This window comes from Helianthus annuus, chromosome 3 (genome assembly GCF_002127325.2).
Source record: "Helianthus annuus cultivar XRQ/B chromosome 3, HanXRQr2.0-SUNRISE, whole genome shotgun sequence".
Classification (NCBI taxonomy): domain Eukaryota; kingdom Viridiplantae; phylum Streptophyta; class Magnoliopsida; order Asterales; family Asteraceae; genus Helianthus; species Helianthus annuus.
In genome coordinates this window covers 122,990,258-123,010,020 of record NC_035435.2, presented here as the reverse complement: position 1 = coordinate 123,010,020, position 19,763 = coordinate 122,990,258, and the positions used below count along the sequence as shown (strand labels likewise).

Here is a 19,763-nt window from a genome sequence, read left to right as displayed (position 1 = left end):
TAAAAAAACTTAGTTTTTCAAAAAAAAAAAAAAAAAAAAACTTGTACTGCACATGTGAATTATATGTATATGCTGCACATGTGCATTATATGCTTAAAATTAGCTTTTAAGTTTAGTTTAGCTTTTAGGGTTAAGTTTTTTTGAAGATTCAGGATTAGATTTTTTGGTGTGAGGGGGGGGGGGGGGGGTTAGGTTTTTGGGGAGTGCGGGTGGGGGTGGGTGGGGGGTTAGGTGTTTTGAGGGGTGCGGGTAGGGGTTTAGGTTTTTTGAGGGTTTACGGTTAGAGTTTAGTTATAGGTTCTTTGGGGGGGGGGGGGTTGGGTTTAGGTTTTTTGGGGGTGGGGGTGGGTAGGCCTTTGGATGGTGGGTAGATTTAGGTTTTTGGGGTTGGGGGATTAGGTTTTTGGGGGTGTCGGTGGGGGTGGGTTAGGTGGTTTAGGCTTTTTCGTATGATTGCACATGTGTAGTACAACTTTTTTTTATAAAAATATTTTTTATATATTTAATATAACGAATTTTAATAAAAAAATCAAAAAAGATTGGTATATTTTTAGGCTTTTTAGTTCATTTTTTGATTTTCTCATTTAATCTAGTTTTTTTCATGATCATCCCATATATATATATATATATATATATATATATATATATATATATATATATATATATATATATATATATATATATATATATATATAATACATTCGTTATTTTGTTGTGAAAATCACTAAAAATAATGGCTACAAAGTTGTGAAAATCACTGAAAACATAGTACTTAAATGTTAAGTAAAATAATGGATGGAGTATACCATGTTCCTTTCTTTTCTTTAATGGTCAATGTTTGCATGGGGATGAATGCCGCCCATATAAATTGTTTCTTTAAGAAACAAATAAAATGGTTTATATGTTTTTTATATAAGTTGTCAAATACCACTCCTTCACATCATATTTTATCCTTTAATTATTTAAATATTTATTTATTTAATTATTTATTCAAATACCCACACTCTAGTACGACATCAAGTTATATTAAACTATAAAACCCATGCTTTTTTACTTATGACAATTGAGACAACCATCCCATCTTTTTTGTTTAATTTGACTGCATAAAATAATTTCATAACTAACCAACTTGATCATGAAATCTTGTTGTTTAAACTAAGTCATCACATCATGTAGCCTACTTCAAGCCACCATACTTTTTTTTATTTGATGCTTTTATTTAGGATGTTTCCAATGCAAGTCGACCATGCCCTATGAACCCTATACCGCCACCCACATATGACGTTACGTCCATTCCTTTTTAGCCATCTAATTTTTTTATAATTGTTTAACCCTCAAGCTAAACTCTGTCTCTCTCAGCTCTTAATACCCAAACCGAACCCACCCTTTTCCAACACATTCTTGTCTCTCTTTTTTTTTTCTCTAAATCAACAAGAATCAAATACCCAAAATCAAGTTCTACTGGCGTTCTAGTGTAGTAAGCTTGGTTAACCTCAAGGGTTCAAGATCTATTATCCTTCTCATCCACCTTCTCCTTGCTTGTTTGTGGTATGGATACTGTTCTAACCCTCCTTTGTTCTTTAAAATTTTATAAAAGGAAATGTTGGTTCATCTAAATGTGGGATGTTTTCATAGAAAGTTTATAAATAAATAAACCAAGACTTGTTATGAGCATCTTTTTATGACCTATTGTATTATTCACAAAAGTCTTAAGTCATGATATGTTTAGTTTCAACATTTGCATTTGACAACAAAATTCTCTAACTTACAAGTTAACTCATAAATATTAAAATTAAGATAAACTTCATATATTTTGAACGTACAAGTAGGCAATATTAAGCCTCTAAAGAAAATTATAATACTAATAACGAGTGAACGAGAATGGCCTAAGTCCATGAAGGTGCTTGCTTTATTGGTTGGCAGCTTGGTTATAGTCGTTATGAAAAATGAAGGAGCACTGAATTATTTTCTAATGCTATCGTTAATGATAGTATAACCTCCAGAATTTAGAGGTAACATATGACTTTTAGAGATTAATATACATACTTTATTTTCGTTAAAAGTAATACCTTCATCCAAATATATAGTATACACATAAGCTAACGATACACTAAACAAAATGGAATAACGTTCAATGTTTAAGTTACAAGTGTCTAATGCACATAAGGTACAACCAATCAATACATATATACAAATCTTAGTGTGTTAAAAGTTAGTACTATTGGCATAATACAATCGATGATGAGAAGTTTGTTAAATTTATAATATTCTTTTATACAAGGGTTTACAAGAGTATTTTTATTAATAAAAGTCTCTAATTTGCTATTTTATATAAGAGGGTGGTGTTCTATAAAATGTGATGTTTAAGTAAAACCAAGGCTAAACTATTTTTTAGTTGGAATAAAGACATGGGTATTTATATTTTATAAAAATAACATACATACTTAACGGGTGCTAGACGATGTTTAGCCGGATATATGTTTATGGTCATAATTATGTATCTTGTCGTTTTTCCCACAAGCATGTGTATGTATATATAAATTGTATATTTTATATGTACATATATGATGGTATTTTCGATAACGATTTCATTAGTTGTGTAACAGTATAAAAATATATCATATCACTATGATGATGAACTTTAATAAGTACATATTTATTTGAAAAATAAATATAGATACTTAGTAAATTTTGCATCTACGACAGAAATGGATTATTTTCCTATATATATATATATATATATATATATATATATATATATATTATTTTGTAGTGTGAGTTTCATTGGGGAACACTAAAAAAGTGAGGAACAGTGGGGAACCGACTCAAACGAACTCCGTTTGGACTCATTCCTGCGGCGTTGGAACCGGCTCATCGAACCCTAACTAAGATCTCTTAACCCTAAACCCTAAATCATAACTCCTAAACCCTAAATATATTAGGGTTTGGCTTTTAGGGTTTAACTTTAGGGTTTAGCCATAGGGTTTAGCTTTAGGGTTTAGCATTAGGGTTTAGGGTTTAGCATTAGGGTTTAGCTTTAGGTTTAGCCTTTAGGGTTTAGCTTTTAGGGTTTATAGTTTAGTTTTTATGGTTTAGCTTAGGTTTTAGCCTTATTTTTTAGCTTTATAGTTTAGAGTTTAGGAGTTAGGATTTAGGGTTAAAAGATCTTAGTTATGGTTCGACGAGCCGGTTTCAACGTCGCTGAAATGAGTCCAATCAGAGTTCGTTTGAGTCGGTTCCCCGTTGTTCCCCACTTTTTTAATGTTCCCTAATGAACCTTCCCCTTATTTTGTATACAAATAAATATACTTATTAAACGGTCGAGACGTGTGCTGACATGAGTTTTCAAACGAGGTTTCAGGGTAGGATCCCAACATTGATGAAACTTATATGTGCATTTCATATATATTGTGTGTAAATATATATAATGAGAACGTGGTTAATAATCACCAACAGGTCGTTCAAATATTTTTTTAAACGAAAACATCTCATTCTGTCTAAGCAAGTTTGGTTAATGGCTTGCCAGGTAGACATTTTTTAGACCTTAGTGCCTTATTGGTTTAGGACACATGTAGGTTGGGATTATACATTTTTATTTGGATTGCTAGAAAACATACGGAACACAAATTTTGAGTTCATAACCCCCACTTTTTACAGTTTTACATGTTTATAAATGTTTTCGGGGGTGGAAAGACATGCAAGTTTTGCAAAAGTACACAATATTTCGATGAACGAAAATTTCATATTTCTAAACCATGTTGCAAACAAACTACAACTAACTCAATTAGTTTATGAAAGGTTTATGCTAAACATACCGGTTTTACAAAACACACGCATATTTTCAAAACATACATGAGTTTCGTGACTAGTGACGGGATTTTTCTTGTTACAATTAGGGACTGGGTTGTTCTACATACGAAACAATGGGACTGGGTTGTCCTTGTCACACCCCAACCGATGGCGGAAACATCGGAGTGAGACGAAAAAGAGATTACAAGAGATTTCATAACACTAAATTGTAACGAGTATTTAATAATAAATTTCATTTCATTGTTAAAAGAATCAAATACATCGTTTGGAATCGTGTACAACAAGTTGAAACAAATGGATTACAATACAACAAGTATTTAAAGTTTAAAATGCGTTTCTAGGCATCCTACTAAGTTCCGTGCATCATCATCATCATCATCATCATCATCATCATAATGCTGCAACATGTTTTGAAGTATAGTTCAATACAAAAGTATTGGCGAGTATACAAGTTTTAGAGTACTAGCATATAAGTATAAAAGGTTTACTCAAATCCGACAGGGCAATTTATATACAAAGTTGAAGCTAGCATGCATAACTATAGGCCAAACCCGAGTGTCCACAAGAATAATGTGCATCCCTTATCTCCGAAGTAAACGACCCTCATCTCCGAAGTGAACGAGACCATAAAGTATAATGTGATTCCTCGACACCGAGGTAATCGAGACCGTAAAGTATGTTGACTTAACAATACCCCATCGGGTGGTGTGCTACGCCTATAGCGCTATAATTGTTAAGGTTGGCTAGCTAAGTTAATGACAAATAGAGTGCATGAAAGTATTCTAGCATAAACAACCTAAGCATAACAAATAGCATGTTTGGCGGATTGAGTGATTGAATATGTTTGATTATGTGTATTGTGAATTTTGATGGTTGAAACACGTTACACCCAAAAGTGCATTAAAGCGTAAAAAGGGTCAAGTATACTCACGGTTTGCGAAGAAATTTTCACTTAGTGAGTTTGACGAGTCTTGAGTTGTTGGAACACCGAAGTTACCTATTTTGGTTCTTGAACTTTTTGTCCAAAGTTGAAAATCCTGGAGATTTGAGAGAGTTTGGAAGTAATTTGGAGGTGGTGCAAGTGTTTGGAAGGTGTTACAGTTGGTATTTATAAGAGGGTTAAGTGGTTAGGGTTTAAATGAAGGTGGTTGGGGTTTAAATAAATGTGATTGGGAGTTAGGAGGGGTATTAAATGAGTTGGTTGGAGGTTAGAAGGTGGGTTTGAGGTATTAAATGAGTTGGTTGGAGGTTAGGACATTAAAGAAAGTGGTCAGGGAGATGAAAATTTTCATTTTTAGTCCTTGCACTTGTATTGTTGGTTATTTCATTCTATAAAGGTGTATGCAGATATATTATAAGTGTGATACATGTATGAATGTGATTCCGAGAAAATATAATCTCGATGTATGTCTCGGTTTTAAATTAAAATGTATATTTCACGACTGATTACATATTATGCATGTATGTTTAAACAATGTTGATATAAAAATATGATTTTCATTATGATCAAAGTCTCAAGATTACAAGGATTGAAATGAAGTAAGAATACAAGTTGCTAAAAATAAAATGTGAATACAACTTTCTAAATATTGAAAGTACAGAGAACGCGGAGCGTTACAGTCTCCCTACTTTAGGAAATTTCATCCCGAAATTTATTCAAGAGGAAGAATTTGGAAAAAGGAATTTTGGTTAAAACGGTTGGCTAAAATCGCAATGTTGAAGTTTAAAGTCTACATGAAGTTCATGTATAAGTGTGTTAAAAATGCATGGAAATTTTGAGGGATGAAAAGGGGTAGGTTTGTAAAAGTAGTTCGTTTGACTAAGGTGATTTAAGGCATTAATCGTAAGTAGAACGCGCACGTGTGTGTATAGGCAAAGTGAGTTTAACCAAGTTTGAATAACTCAATGGGGAAGTATTTTAAAATATGTTAACTAAGAAGAAAAGTTTTCGAATAAAATAGAGTGTATTTTGATGAAAAGTGCGAACTACATCATAGGTTGTAAGAAAGTTTTATTGGTTTTAAGGAGTATCAGTGAAATCACATGTTTGTAGAAAATTGTTTATTGGTGAGAAACGAGTAAGTTAGTGTTTATCAAAAGTTTTGGGGGGTAACTGCGACACCTGTGCCTCCACGGCCATCAAACAAATACCAAACCAATGAAATATTGTATTTCATACTTGGATTCGTATAAATATGTGTATCATTTGCACATATCAATTCTTGTTCGATTTCGGGCTCTAAATCGCTTTCTGGGAGGTTATACGCGCACTAATGCGTAAATATAACCAGTTTAATGCAACAAACACTCCGGAATAGTAACATAGGCTTAACATACCTTAAATAGCCTTTACATAACTTAGAAATATGTTTTGGAAGGTTTGGTGTGCCAAAATCAAGTTTATTCGCTTACAGGGACTAAATTCGACAAACTGCGAAAGTATGTCAATTTGTACTGTAACGGACATTCTGGAACTTGATCATAAGTTAAACACACCCTAAATATCCTTTACATAGCTTAGAAATAAGTTTTGAGGGGTTCGATGTGCTAAAATAAACTTTTTGGTCATTCAGGGACTAAAAGCGTCAAAAAGTGCATAAGTTTGCATTTCCGCGAATATCTTACGTTCTGAATACATCCGGACATCGAAAAAATTTATGTAAGCATCAAAATACTTTATTTTAGTGTTTGGCATGATAAAAATCCATTTGTTGCGTAATTTGGGTCGTTTTTGCGTCCGTTACGACTTCCGTCGTAATTAACCCAAACAACGCAACCGTACGGCCAAACGAACTGATATCCGACATATTTTTGAGCATATTATAACTTCCCTATACTTTAACTTCATATTAGAGCCTTAAAATGAGGTTAACGGGTCTTAAACGTGTCAAAACGCATCAAAAATCAAGTTCGGAGTCAAAGGGGCCTGTTCTGCCAAAAATCAAACTTTGCTGGTCTGCACAAGGCTTACGGACCGTAAGAACTTATCCATACGGTCCGTGAGGACCTCCCATTTCAGCAGAAGTGTTTTCTAGCCATTTCCAGCCTGTTCCAGCTGTTTAGGGGCCTTGCACATGGTATTTTCAATACTACGGGCTCATTCTAGAGGTGCCCATGGTTTTAGAAAACAATGGGTGCACTTGTACGGCCTAGATCGAAGCACGGGTTTCAAGAAACGATCTTAACGGCTCTACCAAATCTATAAATACCCCCTCATTTTCCTTGCAAAACCCACTTGATTTTCTGAGATTTCTCTAAGTTGAAGTGTTAACCACTTCATACCTGAGAATACTTGGAAAATCAAACTTGCGGGGACCCTTTGTAAGTATTCCTTCGTTCTTTTTATGCGTTTTAGCTTAAAAGTCAAACTGCGTTTGACTATCTGCTTTGACCAGTTTATGGTCAATGCAAAGTTCGTTTGAACTTCATAACGTGAGCGTAATCACGATGGTTATAGTCCCTAGTGACTATACCTACTGATTACCACGTTATCTAGGCTTAGTGACGAGTCGTAGTTTCGGCCAAAATACGTATTCTTGCGTATTTTGTAACCAAACTACTTTTGGGTATCAAGACCCTTTGTCTTGATACCAAACCTGTTTTCAAACCTCGTTAAACATGTTTTAACATGTTTAGCTCGTCACTTTTAGAATTGTGTTTATATAGGGTCGTAAGGTAAGCGGTTTAAACAACCGCTTAGACTTTCGAACCTGACCCGTTTGGTCGATCATTAGGATCCAACCAAACACATTAGGTGACCATAGTTGCATAGGGAATAACCTTCCGAGGTTATACCTTATGGTCACTTCGTTTAATTAGTTGTATGATATGTAGTTTATATGCCTTAGGAAAATTACCAAAATACCCTTTTTACGCATAAATTCATTTTAAGCATATGTAACCAAAATTTTGACATCTAAACTGATTAGGTAACTATATTAGACATGTTAAGGCATATTTTACTTGTCATAGGACTAACTAGACGGTCCGAACGCGTTTTACGCGGACGACGCGTTAAAGTAGCATAAGCTACCTAAACGGGTCGTAATGGGTCATAAGCACTTAGGTTAGGTTTCATTTTAGTATGTAGGCTTTGTTAAACCATATTATATGAGTTCCAATACTCATTTGGTTTACGAAACCTCATACTATCCAATCTCCCGATTTAGGTCCGGTTTTTTATGTAGTTATCTATATAGGGTGCCGTTTGATTCCGTGATCCCTCTAGCTTTGCTTGGTTGTTGTTCAAGACTTCTAAGCACCCTCAAGTGAGTACATAGTACCCCTCTTTTACTGTTTTTCAAACGTTTTGGGGTGAAAAACATGTGCCTACTTGTTACTTTCGTGCTTTCCTGTTTTCATATCATACACTTGCTATGTTCTTTACTACACTTATAGTACATGATTTCATTACATTGTTTTGCTATGTATGTTAACTTAGCATGCTAGCACATTGCTTTACATTACTTTTCTGCTATGTATGTTTATTGAGCATGCTAGCACATTGATTTACATGACTTTTCTGCTATGTATGTTAACTTAGCATACTTAGTACATTGTTTTCATATAACATGTTTACATTTGGTATGACATTTGGTTTGTACAAACGGGACTTAAATACGTTCATTAACATTAGCTACGTCGCTCGGTAGTAAGTAATGGTACCATAGGACTTGACAAATCCCATTCCTGACATCCTAGGTTTGTTTGGGTGTAAGGAATGACTGAATCCGAAAAAATTCTTTTGATAACCTTTACTTAGGGTTATCCTTCTGTCTCAAGGCTTGAATGTATGCGTTTAACATTACCGCATAAATGGTTGTTTCAGTAAAGCATGCATTATCTTACAAAACATAACTTTTGATTATATTTTATCAAATGCATTGTTTTGTACATTACTTTCTTATAGGGTTGAATAAATGCTTTTAATCAATAAATGCTTTATTTCACTCTACATAACATTTGCTTACACATTACATGATTTACATTTGATGGTTTTTACATAAACATTTGACATTGGACTATACATAAACATTTTTACATTGATGGTTTGTTTTAGTAAGCGATTTAAGTAACGAGGCGTGTGTAGTATGATATAAGCATGGTGTATACGCCGCTGGTACTTCCTATATATAAGTGCTTGTATGATATTACATATTGTAGTGTTACCTAAATCATTTCAATTTGGACTATTACATTTTACACAAATGACATATTTTTCATAAGACATTGTTTTACTAAACAACTTATTGTATACATTTAACCTTACATTACTCTTTTACATCTCATCTACTTTATCATCGCCTTTCAAATGATTTATATAACAAAAACATTTTTCGAGGATCATGACTGACTTTTGTTAAATAACTTTTTCTAAACTCTTAAGTCATGAATCCTAAATCAATAAAACCTATGTATCTCACAGGCATTTTTATGCCGACGTACCTATTTTCACATGTGTTTCAGGAAATGATGCATAAGATTGATCAAGATACACTTAGGAGGACTTGGGCCTTAGCGACATTAAAAGATGCAAAACTAGTTAATTATGTTATGTTTCTTTGTTGTTAAGACATTGTAACTCTTTTACTCAATAAAACAAAATTTCAAATTTCCATGTGTTATGAAACAATGATTCTGTTACAACACTCCCCGACGTTTCCGCCACGATTTGTTGTTTTACGTGGTCGGGGTGTGACAGTAACGGGCCGACTAAATATGCTTGTACGTAAATAAGAACGGAAGGTAGTTTTAAAAAGCAAGGAAGTATTTTAGGGATGGAACGTTAAATCGATTGGTTGTAAATAAGGTTTGTATAAAAGTCAAAAGTATAACTGAGAATAATTGTGGTATGTGAGTGATCGAGTGATTGGATAGGTGAATGCAAGGGTAAGAATGTTACGATTTTGGATATGATGTGAATATGAGGCGTTGAGAATGAGGTCTTGTCATGGAAAATCAGATGTTGCGCGTTTAGCAGTGCGTTTGTGAGTTGTTAAAGTTGTGTAATCATGTTTAAACAAGGTCTGTAAAACACCGAATTTCTCATGGCACGTTTTACGAAAGTTTGGTAACATGGTAAAAACACTTATATATAGGAAGTACCAGCGTCGTATCCACCATGTTTTGACCATATTTAAAATAAAAACACTTTATTTTAAATCTTTTTCAAAAAAAACTATGAACTCGCCAACTTTATGTTGACTTTTTCGCATGTTCTTTCTCATGTTACACATTCAAACTAGGGCACGGTTGGAATAGGAGAACCCACTGGGATTCGAGTACATAGCGGGTGTTCAACTTTCTAGAAGTCCTAGCATTTTATACTTCCTCTGTGCAATGAAGATACGAGTCGTTACGCTCAACTCTGTTTTTGCAGGGTGTGACAGAAATGTCTAAATTGGGCAGTCTTATCAATATACTGGATCAAAGTGTTCTCACGGATGGGCTGGATAAATGGGAATGGCTCGGTAACAAAGATGGTGCGTTTTCTGTCGGTTCGGTTAAGAAGTTGTTGACGAAGGGTGTTAATCACAATAGCTCTTTTATGCTTGACTGGTGTAAATGGGTGCCAGCGAAGTGCAATGTTCACGTCTGGAGGGCAGAGCTGGGAATAATTCCTACGAGAGATGTTCTCAGAGCCATGAATATATGTGTGGAAGAGGAGGGATGCCCTTTATGTCTGAGTTGTCCGGAAACGACGGATTATTTGTTTACTAAATGTGGGATGGCAATTGTTCTGTGGCAGCACGTGAGTGCGTGGTGCAAGGTTCAAAGCATCTTCATTTTTTCGGTTAGAGATTGGGTCGAGGTGCACAATCTCCTTGGGTTACAAGAGCCGGAGAAAAGCTATTTCCATGGTATTATGTATATTGGCATATGGAGTCTATGGAGAGCTAGAAACAAATCGACTTTCCAGAATAGAAGGATGCAGGTCGAAGAGGTGATCAGCGAAGTCAAGACATTGGGGTTCCTATGGCTCAAAAATAGATTGAAACTTAAGAGTTTATCCTTAGAAAACTGGGGTAAATTTGTAATTATGTAGTTTTGTTGTTGTGTGGTGGCCGCTTGGTTTTCGGGTTTGGCTTATTTTTAATGATGTTCACGTTTCAAAAAAAAGTAGAGTTTTTGAAAGATTAATAGACTGCACCATTCATGGTATTAGCTCTTAGTGATTGTGTTCATTCCCGGAATTTTTAGCCAAACATGTGTACAACAACAAGCATCGGGGTTGGTGGCCCAAATACAAAGCCTCCAGTAGCATCGTATAAATGTGTGCATCAACAATGCTGTGGAAATTGCTCATGAGTGAGAGTTTTTTTTTGAACAATAAATTTGGATCACTGACGGACTACTGGAGTATCATCGTGCCACTAGCGGGACCACTCGATCATATCCATCTCCACTAGGCATAATGCATATACACCAATTCAGGAGGAAACCCAATAAATATGGGAAACCCTCCCCTGTGGGAATCGAACCCAAGACCTATTGGTCTAAAGTCTTATCCTACCCCAAAATGCTACTAGGCTATAAAGCCATGGGCTCATGAGTGAGCGTTAGCTACCATCATTGTCTAATTCCCTATTTCATTAAGTGGTAATTCTTTATTCTATGGATATAGTTTTGATGGTGGAAATTTACTATTTTGTTTTATCTTATATCCATAGTTTGTGGATTTTAGTTTTCTTAATTGTGAAAAAAGCTTGTTCTTTGACCCCTTGCAGAAAAAAAAAATCCATGATCATTAAAGTGATGGAATGATTTAGTGAGGAATCTCTTGGCCCTAAAGGTAAAATATAAACTTCAGTGAATTACAAATTTTATTCTTTTCAAGAGATGTCATTTATTTTTAAAATTAATGAGTTTTGTACTTAATGTTTCTATATGCTACACGTTATGTCATTTGACTCTAACCCAGATAATTTTTTTTGTTAACTCACATCACACAAGGGTAACCTAGTCTTATTACCTATATATAATTAAGACAAAATTACACGAATCAACCTTTATGTTTGCTTCAAACTGTACTTTATACCTTTAACTATGAAATCGGCAAAAACCAACCTTTATGTTCATTTTTTGATACATGGTTTAACCTTTACCACTAAACCCGATAGATTTTTTGGTTAAATTGCATGTGAGGGTATTTTAGTCTTTTTAAATCCTTATTTTCTTTTCTATTTTTTGTTTCATCAGTCAAACATCAAAAGTCAAATATTGTTTGATTTCCTTTTAATCTCTGCATATACACACACCTAAAATTATAAAAAAAACATATACATACACAAATTTAACAAACTCATACACACACACACACACCAGATCTCGTATATACGCTACACATCTTCATATACACACCATAACACAATATCTACAACTCACACATAGATCCAAAACCACACACAAAATTCAGTCCCTCTCATTTTCTCTCTCTTTGAAATCGCCGGCGGGAACCAAGGGGGTGTGTGAAATCAGTGAAACACTGGGTGATCTAACGGAAAATCAGTGAAAAAACAGAAGGGGTTCAGGGCTACCTTGCAAAATCTGGCCGGTGGTAGTTATATAGGGGTGGTTGTCGGTGGTGTGTGGCTCTTTGGCGGTGGCCGAAGCCATGGTGGTGGTGGCGGTGGTTGTAGAGAGTCTAGAGAGAGATGAGAGTGTGAACCTTAACACTTTTCCTGGTTATTGGCTACAATATGTACGACCTTTTTACTCCACATGAGATCTCACCATCGGTCCAGTTTCTTGTCATAATGGAATAAAATAACTAAATAACTGTAAAATTTTCTTGAAGAAACTGAAAACACTAATGCTGGTCAGGACTGACCCAAGCCCAAGTATTTTGAGGCTTGGGCCTTGGGCCACCAAATCTATGGGGTCTCAACATTTAAAAAAAATTATATATTATATGGGTATGAGGCTTGTCATTAAAAGGTTGTAGACCAGTTGGCGCGCATGTCATCTGTGTACCTTAAAGGGGCGGGTTCGAATCTCGTTTAGGCCGATCGACTGCCTTTTATTCTTTTTGGATAAGAAAAAATTAGGCAAGAAGGGCCCTAATTTTGAAACTTGCTTTAGGCCTCTAAAATGGTTGAGCCGGCCCTGATGCTGGTTTAGTATTGTTCATTAGAGAGAGAGAGAGATAAAGGGAGGGTGAGGGTGAGTATTCATTAATAAAAAAAGTATTGTTTTAATTTAAAAATAAGTGACTTAAATACACTCACGTGCAAGGCATGTGAGTCCATTTAACTGAATTTTTTGACGTGATTAGTGGTAAAGGTTGAACCATGTTTCGAAACATGAACATAAAGGTTGGTTTTTCCTGATTTCATAGTGAAAGGTATAAAATGCAGTTTGAGGCAAACATAAAGGTTGTTTTCTACAATTTTGTCTAAAATTAATGAACAAATAAAACAAAATTAACTTTTAAAAATAATATAATATAACATAGATATAAATAATTTATGTATAAATAATATATGTATATGTATATTACCTAGAAACTTTATCTTGCATTCTTTTTACTAATGTTAGATTTACACTGAATATGACTACTCGGTATGGGGCTCGTCCCCGGTGCGTCGAGGAGCGGCTACGACCTACACACCGTCCCCCCGGTTCATCCTGTTGTCTCCGTCCTCCCCTAGACGTTGAAGCCGTGCCTCTTTCTTCTTTATACCACACACACATATACATACATACGTATGTACATACATACATACATACATACACACATACACACACACATACATACATACATACTATTGATGCATTTATTGTCTATCGCCTTCGTCAATCCGAGTCGTAGTGAAAAGCCGGAAGGAATCAAGCGCATAATGTCTTATTTAGATAGAAATGGCAAGGTGGCAAACTTGTAATTAATGATAACTATCATTAAAGTGCCTTGACCCTATAAATAGGGGATTATGTCATGAGTTAGTAGGTTTTTGGAAGACTTCTCTCACATTTGTGTTGGTGGAGATCCAAGTTTAAAGAGAGACTTCTAGAGAGAGAAAGTAGAGAGAGAAAGTGATTGTAAACGAGATTCTTGTACCGTACACGTCAATTCTTGTAATGAATTCTCGTTAGTAGTACGTTATCGTGTGTTCGGTCACGTTCGTTCACGGATTCCGCACGTGAAACGTTCGTTACGCAATCGAACGGTCGCAAAACCGGTCCTACACATACATAAACACACACATATATATAGGGGTGGGTTTAAGTGAAAAACTACTTTTATCGCGAAAACTAACTAAAAAAACCTAAAAATCATATCAAATTTTTATTTTTACAATTTTTTTATTAAAAATCGTTATTTTTTATACATAAAAAAAACTATTTTTCAAAAAAAAATGTAGTACACATGTGCAGTACAAGTTTTTTTTTTTTGAAATTTTTTATATGTATAAAATGTAGCGAAAATTTGTAAAACAACTGGTATGTTTTTTTAGACTATTTAGTTAGTTTTTTTGTTTTCACTCTAATTAGGGGTTTTTAATTGAAACTTCTCATATATATATATATATATATATATATATATATATATATATAGAGGAGAAGGATCATTTAGGAATCACCCTTTATTGCGAAAACCAATGTGAACACAACAAAAAAAAAACCCCTAAAAAAACTAAAAAACACACAAAAAAAAAGAATTAATATTTTTTATTGAAAATCGCTGGTTTTCGTTTTAAAAATTAAATTTTTTTTTTTTGTGTTTTTTAGATTTTTTTAGATTGTTTTAGATTTTTAAGTACCAAGTCGCCTATTTAATATATGTGATTGTAGGAGAAAGAGAAACATGAATATATAGGTGATTTGATTACCCGTTTCTTATTCTCTAGCACTTGTATCTTTCAGGTTAATGTCTTTTTTTTTTTTTTTTTTCTTTTTATTTTCATCTTTTACCCTTCGTTACTTCAATAGCATGAAATTATATGAGAAACTTGGTTATTGATAGAAACATGAAACTTGATTGAAATTCTAGTGTTTGTAGTTGTTCTAGATTGGAACTTTAGTAATAAAAACTCAACCAGAAAGTTATAACATCAATTTGATAGAAATTCAAAGACCAAATAATATATATAGTAGCCAGTGAAAGTTAAAGCTAGCGCCCCGAGAACATTTGAATCGGCGATGGAGATTAGTGGAATCCTCTATAATGATGACGTTAAAGATGAACTAGCTTTTGACGAAAGCAAAAAGAAATGGTCTAACCCTTCCAAGAGGTACTGAATATATATTAAAAAAATAAAGGGGATATTGTTTGCGTCATGACCCCACCCTTATGGTAGTGGTTTTGGATGGTGGATTAGAGGTGGATGACATGACGTCTGTGTGGCGGTTCATGGCGATCAGGAGGGTCATGACCACACCTTTTAGCAGGCCAAGTGGTTCCGGAACGGAAAGGCAAGACGAAAGGAGAAGCCGAGGGCCAAGTCGCGAGCTTTCACTACGACTAGGGAGGAGGTCGTGGCTGGACCGATGTGGTAACATGTATGTTTTGTTGGAAATTTTGTTAGGAAAATGATTTTTTCCTAATTTTGGACTAAAAATAAATATAATAAAATGAGCGGGTTTTATATATTTATTTGTGGGTTTGAGTTCTACGTTGGAAGGGCTTCGCAATGAACTAAACCACGTCCAAAACGGACCTAAGATGAATGAGATATCGATGCTCAAAGTTTGGTGTTTGAAACTTGAATGCTGAAATATGTGGGAAAGTGGCACCTTGTCCCACATCGGATGAGAGATGGAACTTAAAGGGGTATTTAAGTAGGATCTCTCCATCCTTATTGTTTCATGGAAGCACTCACTAATGTACTCGCGAAGACCCTAACTCGCACTCGCGCGTGCGCGCGTGGCGTGGGCGATGAGGCGCAATGTGGCACTTTGCACTTTACACTTCGCATCGCCGCGAGCCGCTTGAGAGCCGCCTTTGTATTTTTGACCGCGCGCGCGTGGTGAAGCACAAGGGTTGCAAGGAACAATGGTTGGTGATGTGGGATGCATGCGCATGACCCTGGTGGGTCCGCGCGCAGAGGCGCATGACGTGGCAGTCATGCGCGCACGCGCTAGTACACATGAAGGCGCGCGGTTGCGCGCATGGTGCATGGGCCTGATGTGACGTGCGCGGCGCACCAAAGTGAGCCAAAACGGCGCGACTGTGTGGCGTGCTCGTAGAGGCTCACAGGTGACGTGGCGCACGCGCGCATGCGAGCATGGACCTGAGTGAGTATGGCGCACGCGCGCATGGCAGTGAGCCAAGTGGACGCACCGCGCATGCAGGTGCAGACCTGCGCGCGCGCGCAGAAGCTTCCAGCAGCAGCTAATGCTGTGCAGTTACATCTCAGCATTCGAAACTGACGAAGTTAATGCGTTTGACTAAGAATTAAGTGACGAATTAAAATGCATTAAAGACGTCTAATGCAATTTAATTCTCCATTTAATTCATTTTTTCAATTTCTTCTAGACCTGCAACTATAAATAGGGTGCTACCCTATTGCAGAAGATACACCGAAATTCACAAGCTCTCTACAATCTTCTAACAGCAGATTTCTTCACTTTTCTTCAAGCTTTCAAGGTACACCTTCGGGTTGGAGTCAAGACCGGCAGTGCAACTGCTTGCGGCTGTTGTATCCTGGAAACAAACGTGTTCTCCTGGGAGACACGAAATTTGTTTTAAGGGACCCGTGTCTAACACGATCCTCAGCCAAGAACAGTTTCGTCTGTTCGAGTTATCTGTCTTTGTTTTTCCTTTTTCGGTTGTAATTGTATTTTTTTTAGTTGTAATTCTGTTATTGTTCTTGTATTTCAAGTTAATAAATTGTTTTATTTATTTTACACGAACGGATTCCTACAATCTTAAAACAAATTTTTAAAACACCGTTCGTGTAGAATCACAAACTTCTCTGCTGTGAATTCATATATATTTTTTTTTCTCTCACAGCAGGTTGTGTTTTAAAAAGTTTTTTATCTGTTTTGATTCAAAGGAGCGACTTTGTCAAAACAGAACTCTGTTCTTCTACTCCTTCTTTGTCTTTGGGTTCTAAGATCTTCTCTTGTAGTCTTCAAAGTTGGACTTAGAAGCTACAAGGCTGATTTTGTTACTCATCGATCTTGTTAGTAAAATAATAAATCAGCACATTTATTATTCTAACAGTTTTATTAACTTGGTTTTGTGGAATTTTTCAGAATGTCGACTGAAAATACCAACGTCAACGTTGTTGTCGGTACCCTTGCCAACACTGTGGGAGCGTCCACAGTGGCAAATCATGCTGAACGACCCGAGAAGTTCTCGGGTCTCCACTTCAAAAGGTGGCAACAGAAGATGTTCTTTTACTTGACCACCATGAACCTTGCGAGGTTCTTGACGGAGACCGTTCCTCAACCTGCGGAAGGGGAGACCGATGCTCAGGCTCTGAGCGCGGTAGAGGCATGGAAGCACTCGGACTTTATATGTCGAGGCTATGTTCTCAATGGTCTCGCGGATGCCTTGTATAATGTGTACTATAATATCAAGACTTCCAAAGAATTATGGGAGTCTTTGGAGAAAAAGTACAAAACGGAGGATGCGGGAACAAAGAAATTTGTTGTCGCCCGTTTCTTGGACTTTAAAATGGTTGATAACAAGACTGTTATGAACCAAGTCCAAGAGTTACAAATTATACTTCATGACATCCACGCTGAGGGTATGGTACTCAGCGAGACGTTTCAAGTGGCGGCCATGATTGAGAAATTACCTCCTGCTTGGGTGGACTTTAAGAATTATCTTAAACACAAGCGAAAGGAAATGTCAATTGAGGATCTTGTCGTCCGTCTTCGTATAGAAGAGGACAACAGGGTGGCCCTAAAAGGCACCACTTTGCAAGCTGTGGCTAAAGCGAACATGGTGGAAGTTGGGGAGTCCTCAAAGGGCAAGGGTAAGAAGGACAACAAAGGGAAAGCAAAGGTTAACAACCTTGGGCCGAAAAAGGGGGCTGTGAAAAAGAAGCCTGCGCCTTTCCAAGGTACTTGTTACAATTGTAACGAGACGGGGCACCGTGCTAACCAATGCAAGAAACCTAAGCGTGAGCGTGCGCATATGGTTGATGAGGATGGTATGCCTCTAATCGCAATGATAACCGAGGAAGCGGCTATGATTGAAGAAGTCAACGCAATGGGTGAAAACCCAAAAGGATGGTTCGTTGACACGGGTGCAACCCGTCATGTTTGTGGAGACAAGGCTCTTTTCTCTACATTCAAGGAAGCTTCAGGTGAAGAAAATCTTTATATGGGAAATAAAGCTACCGCAAGCATCAAGGGGGAAGGCACGGTCGTCTTGAAGATGACTTCGGGCAAGGAGCTTACCTTGACAAATGTGCTTTATGTCCCAGAGATAAGGAAGAATCTCGTATCGGGATGGATGCTCAACAAGTTTGGATTTCGTCTAGTGTTTGAATCGGACAATTTTGTTCTTTCTAGATGTGGAATGTTTGTTGGAAAGGGCTATGCCCTTAATGGTATGTTTAAAATGAATGTAATGGTTGTAAACCAAAACAAAAGTTTGAATGAAACTTCTACTTCTACTTACATGGTTGAGTCTTCTAATGTTTGGCATGGTAGACTAGGACATGTAAATTTTAATTCATTACAACGTTTAATTAAATTAAACTTAATACCAACATTCCATATCGAGTCCAATCACAAATGCGAGACATGTGTTGAATCCAAACTTACTAGATCATCGTTTAAATCGGTTGAACGAATAACCGAACCCCTTGATTTAATTCATACCGATGTGTGTGATTTAAAAGCGGTTCCCATGCGTGGAGGAAATAAGTACTTCATCACGTTTATTGATGATTGTACTAAATATTGCTACGTATATTTACTTAAGAGTAAAGACGAAGCAATAGAGAAGTTTATCTTGTACAAAAACGGAGTTGAGAATCAACTTAAAAAGAAGATAAAAGCTTTGAGAAGCGATCGAGGAGGTGAATATGTTGCACCTTTTGCCGATTTGTGCGTAAAAAGTGGCATTATACATGAGTGTACACCTCCTTATTCTCCACAATCAAATGGCTTGGCGGAACGAAAGAACCGCACATTGAAAGAAATGATGAACGCCATGTTGATAAGCTCGGGAGTGAATCGAGAAATGTGGGGGGACGCCATTCTCTCAGCAAACTATCTTTTGAACAAGATACCCTTGAAAAATAGGGACGAAACTCCATATGAGTTATGGAGAAAAAGAAGCCATCATACAAATACTTGAAAGTGTGGGGGTGTCTAGCTAAGGTGATTGTACCACCTCTTAAGGCTCTTAGGATAGGACCCAAAACTGTTGATTCCATTTTCATTGGATATGCACATCAAAGTAGTGCACATCGTTTTCTTGTATATGAATCCAAGAATCCCGATGTACACAGACACACTATCATGGAGGCAAATTCTAATATCGTCTCATATTTTGAAAATGTGTTTCCTATGTTAGGTCAAACACAAGGGACTTCATCAACAGCGGCTGATGAAGCGGGTCCAAGTTCGTCTACATGGTTAGATGAACCAGGTCCAAGTTCATCTACATGGGTAGATGAGGCAGGTCCGAGTTCGTCTACGAGGTTAGATGAAACTCATGAACGACCTGAGGTCGAGGAGGGTGAGCTTAGACGATGTAAACGACAAAGGGTTGAAAAATCCTTTGGTCCTGACTTCATGAGCTACATGGTTGAGGGTGAGCCCAACACCTACCGCGAGGCGGTTACCTCCGCAGAAGGACCTCAATGGCAAGAAGCAATTAAGAATGAAATTGATTCTATATTGCAAAATCATACATGGGAGTTAGTAGATCTTCCACCTGGTTGTAAACCACTTGGATATCGTTGAATATTCAAAAGGAAGATGAAAGCTGACGGAAGTATCGATAAATACAAGGCAAGGTTAGTGATGAAAGGATTTAGACAAAAGGA

General features: G+C 36.5%; 1 protein-coding gene across 1 annotated transcript; it reads left to right on the top strand.

The window, feature by feature from the left end:
* The first annotated feature begins 10,201 nt into the window (after positions 1-10,201).
* On the top strand, positions 10,202-10,855 carry LOC110888381. Its single transcript, XM_022135909.1, has one exon. It carries the CDS (start codon positions 10,202-10,204, stop codon positions 10,853-10,855), a length of 654 nt encoding a protein of 217 aa, XP_021991601.1.
* The last annotated feature ends 8,908 nt before the right edge of the window (positions 10,856-19,763 follow it).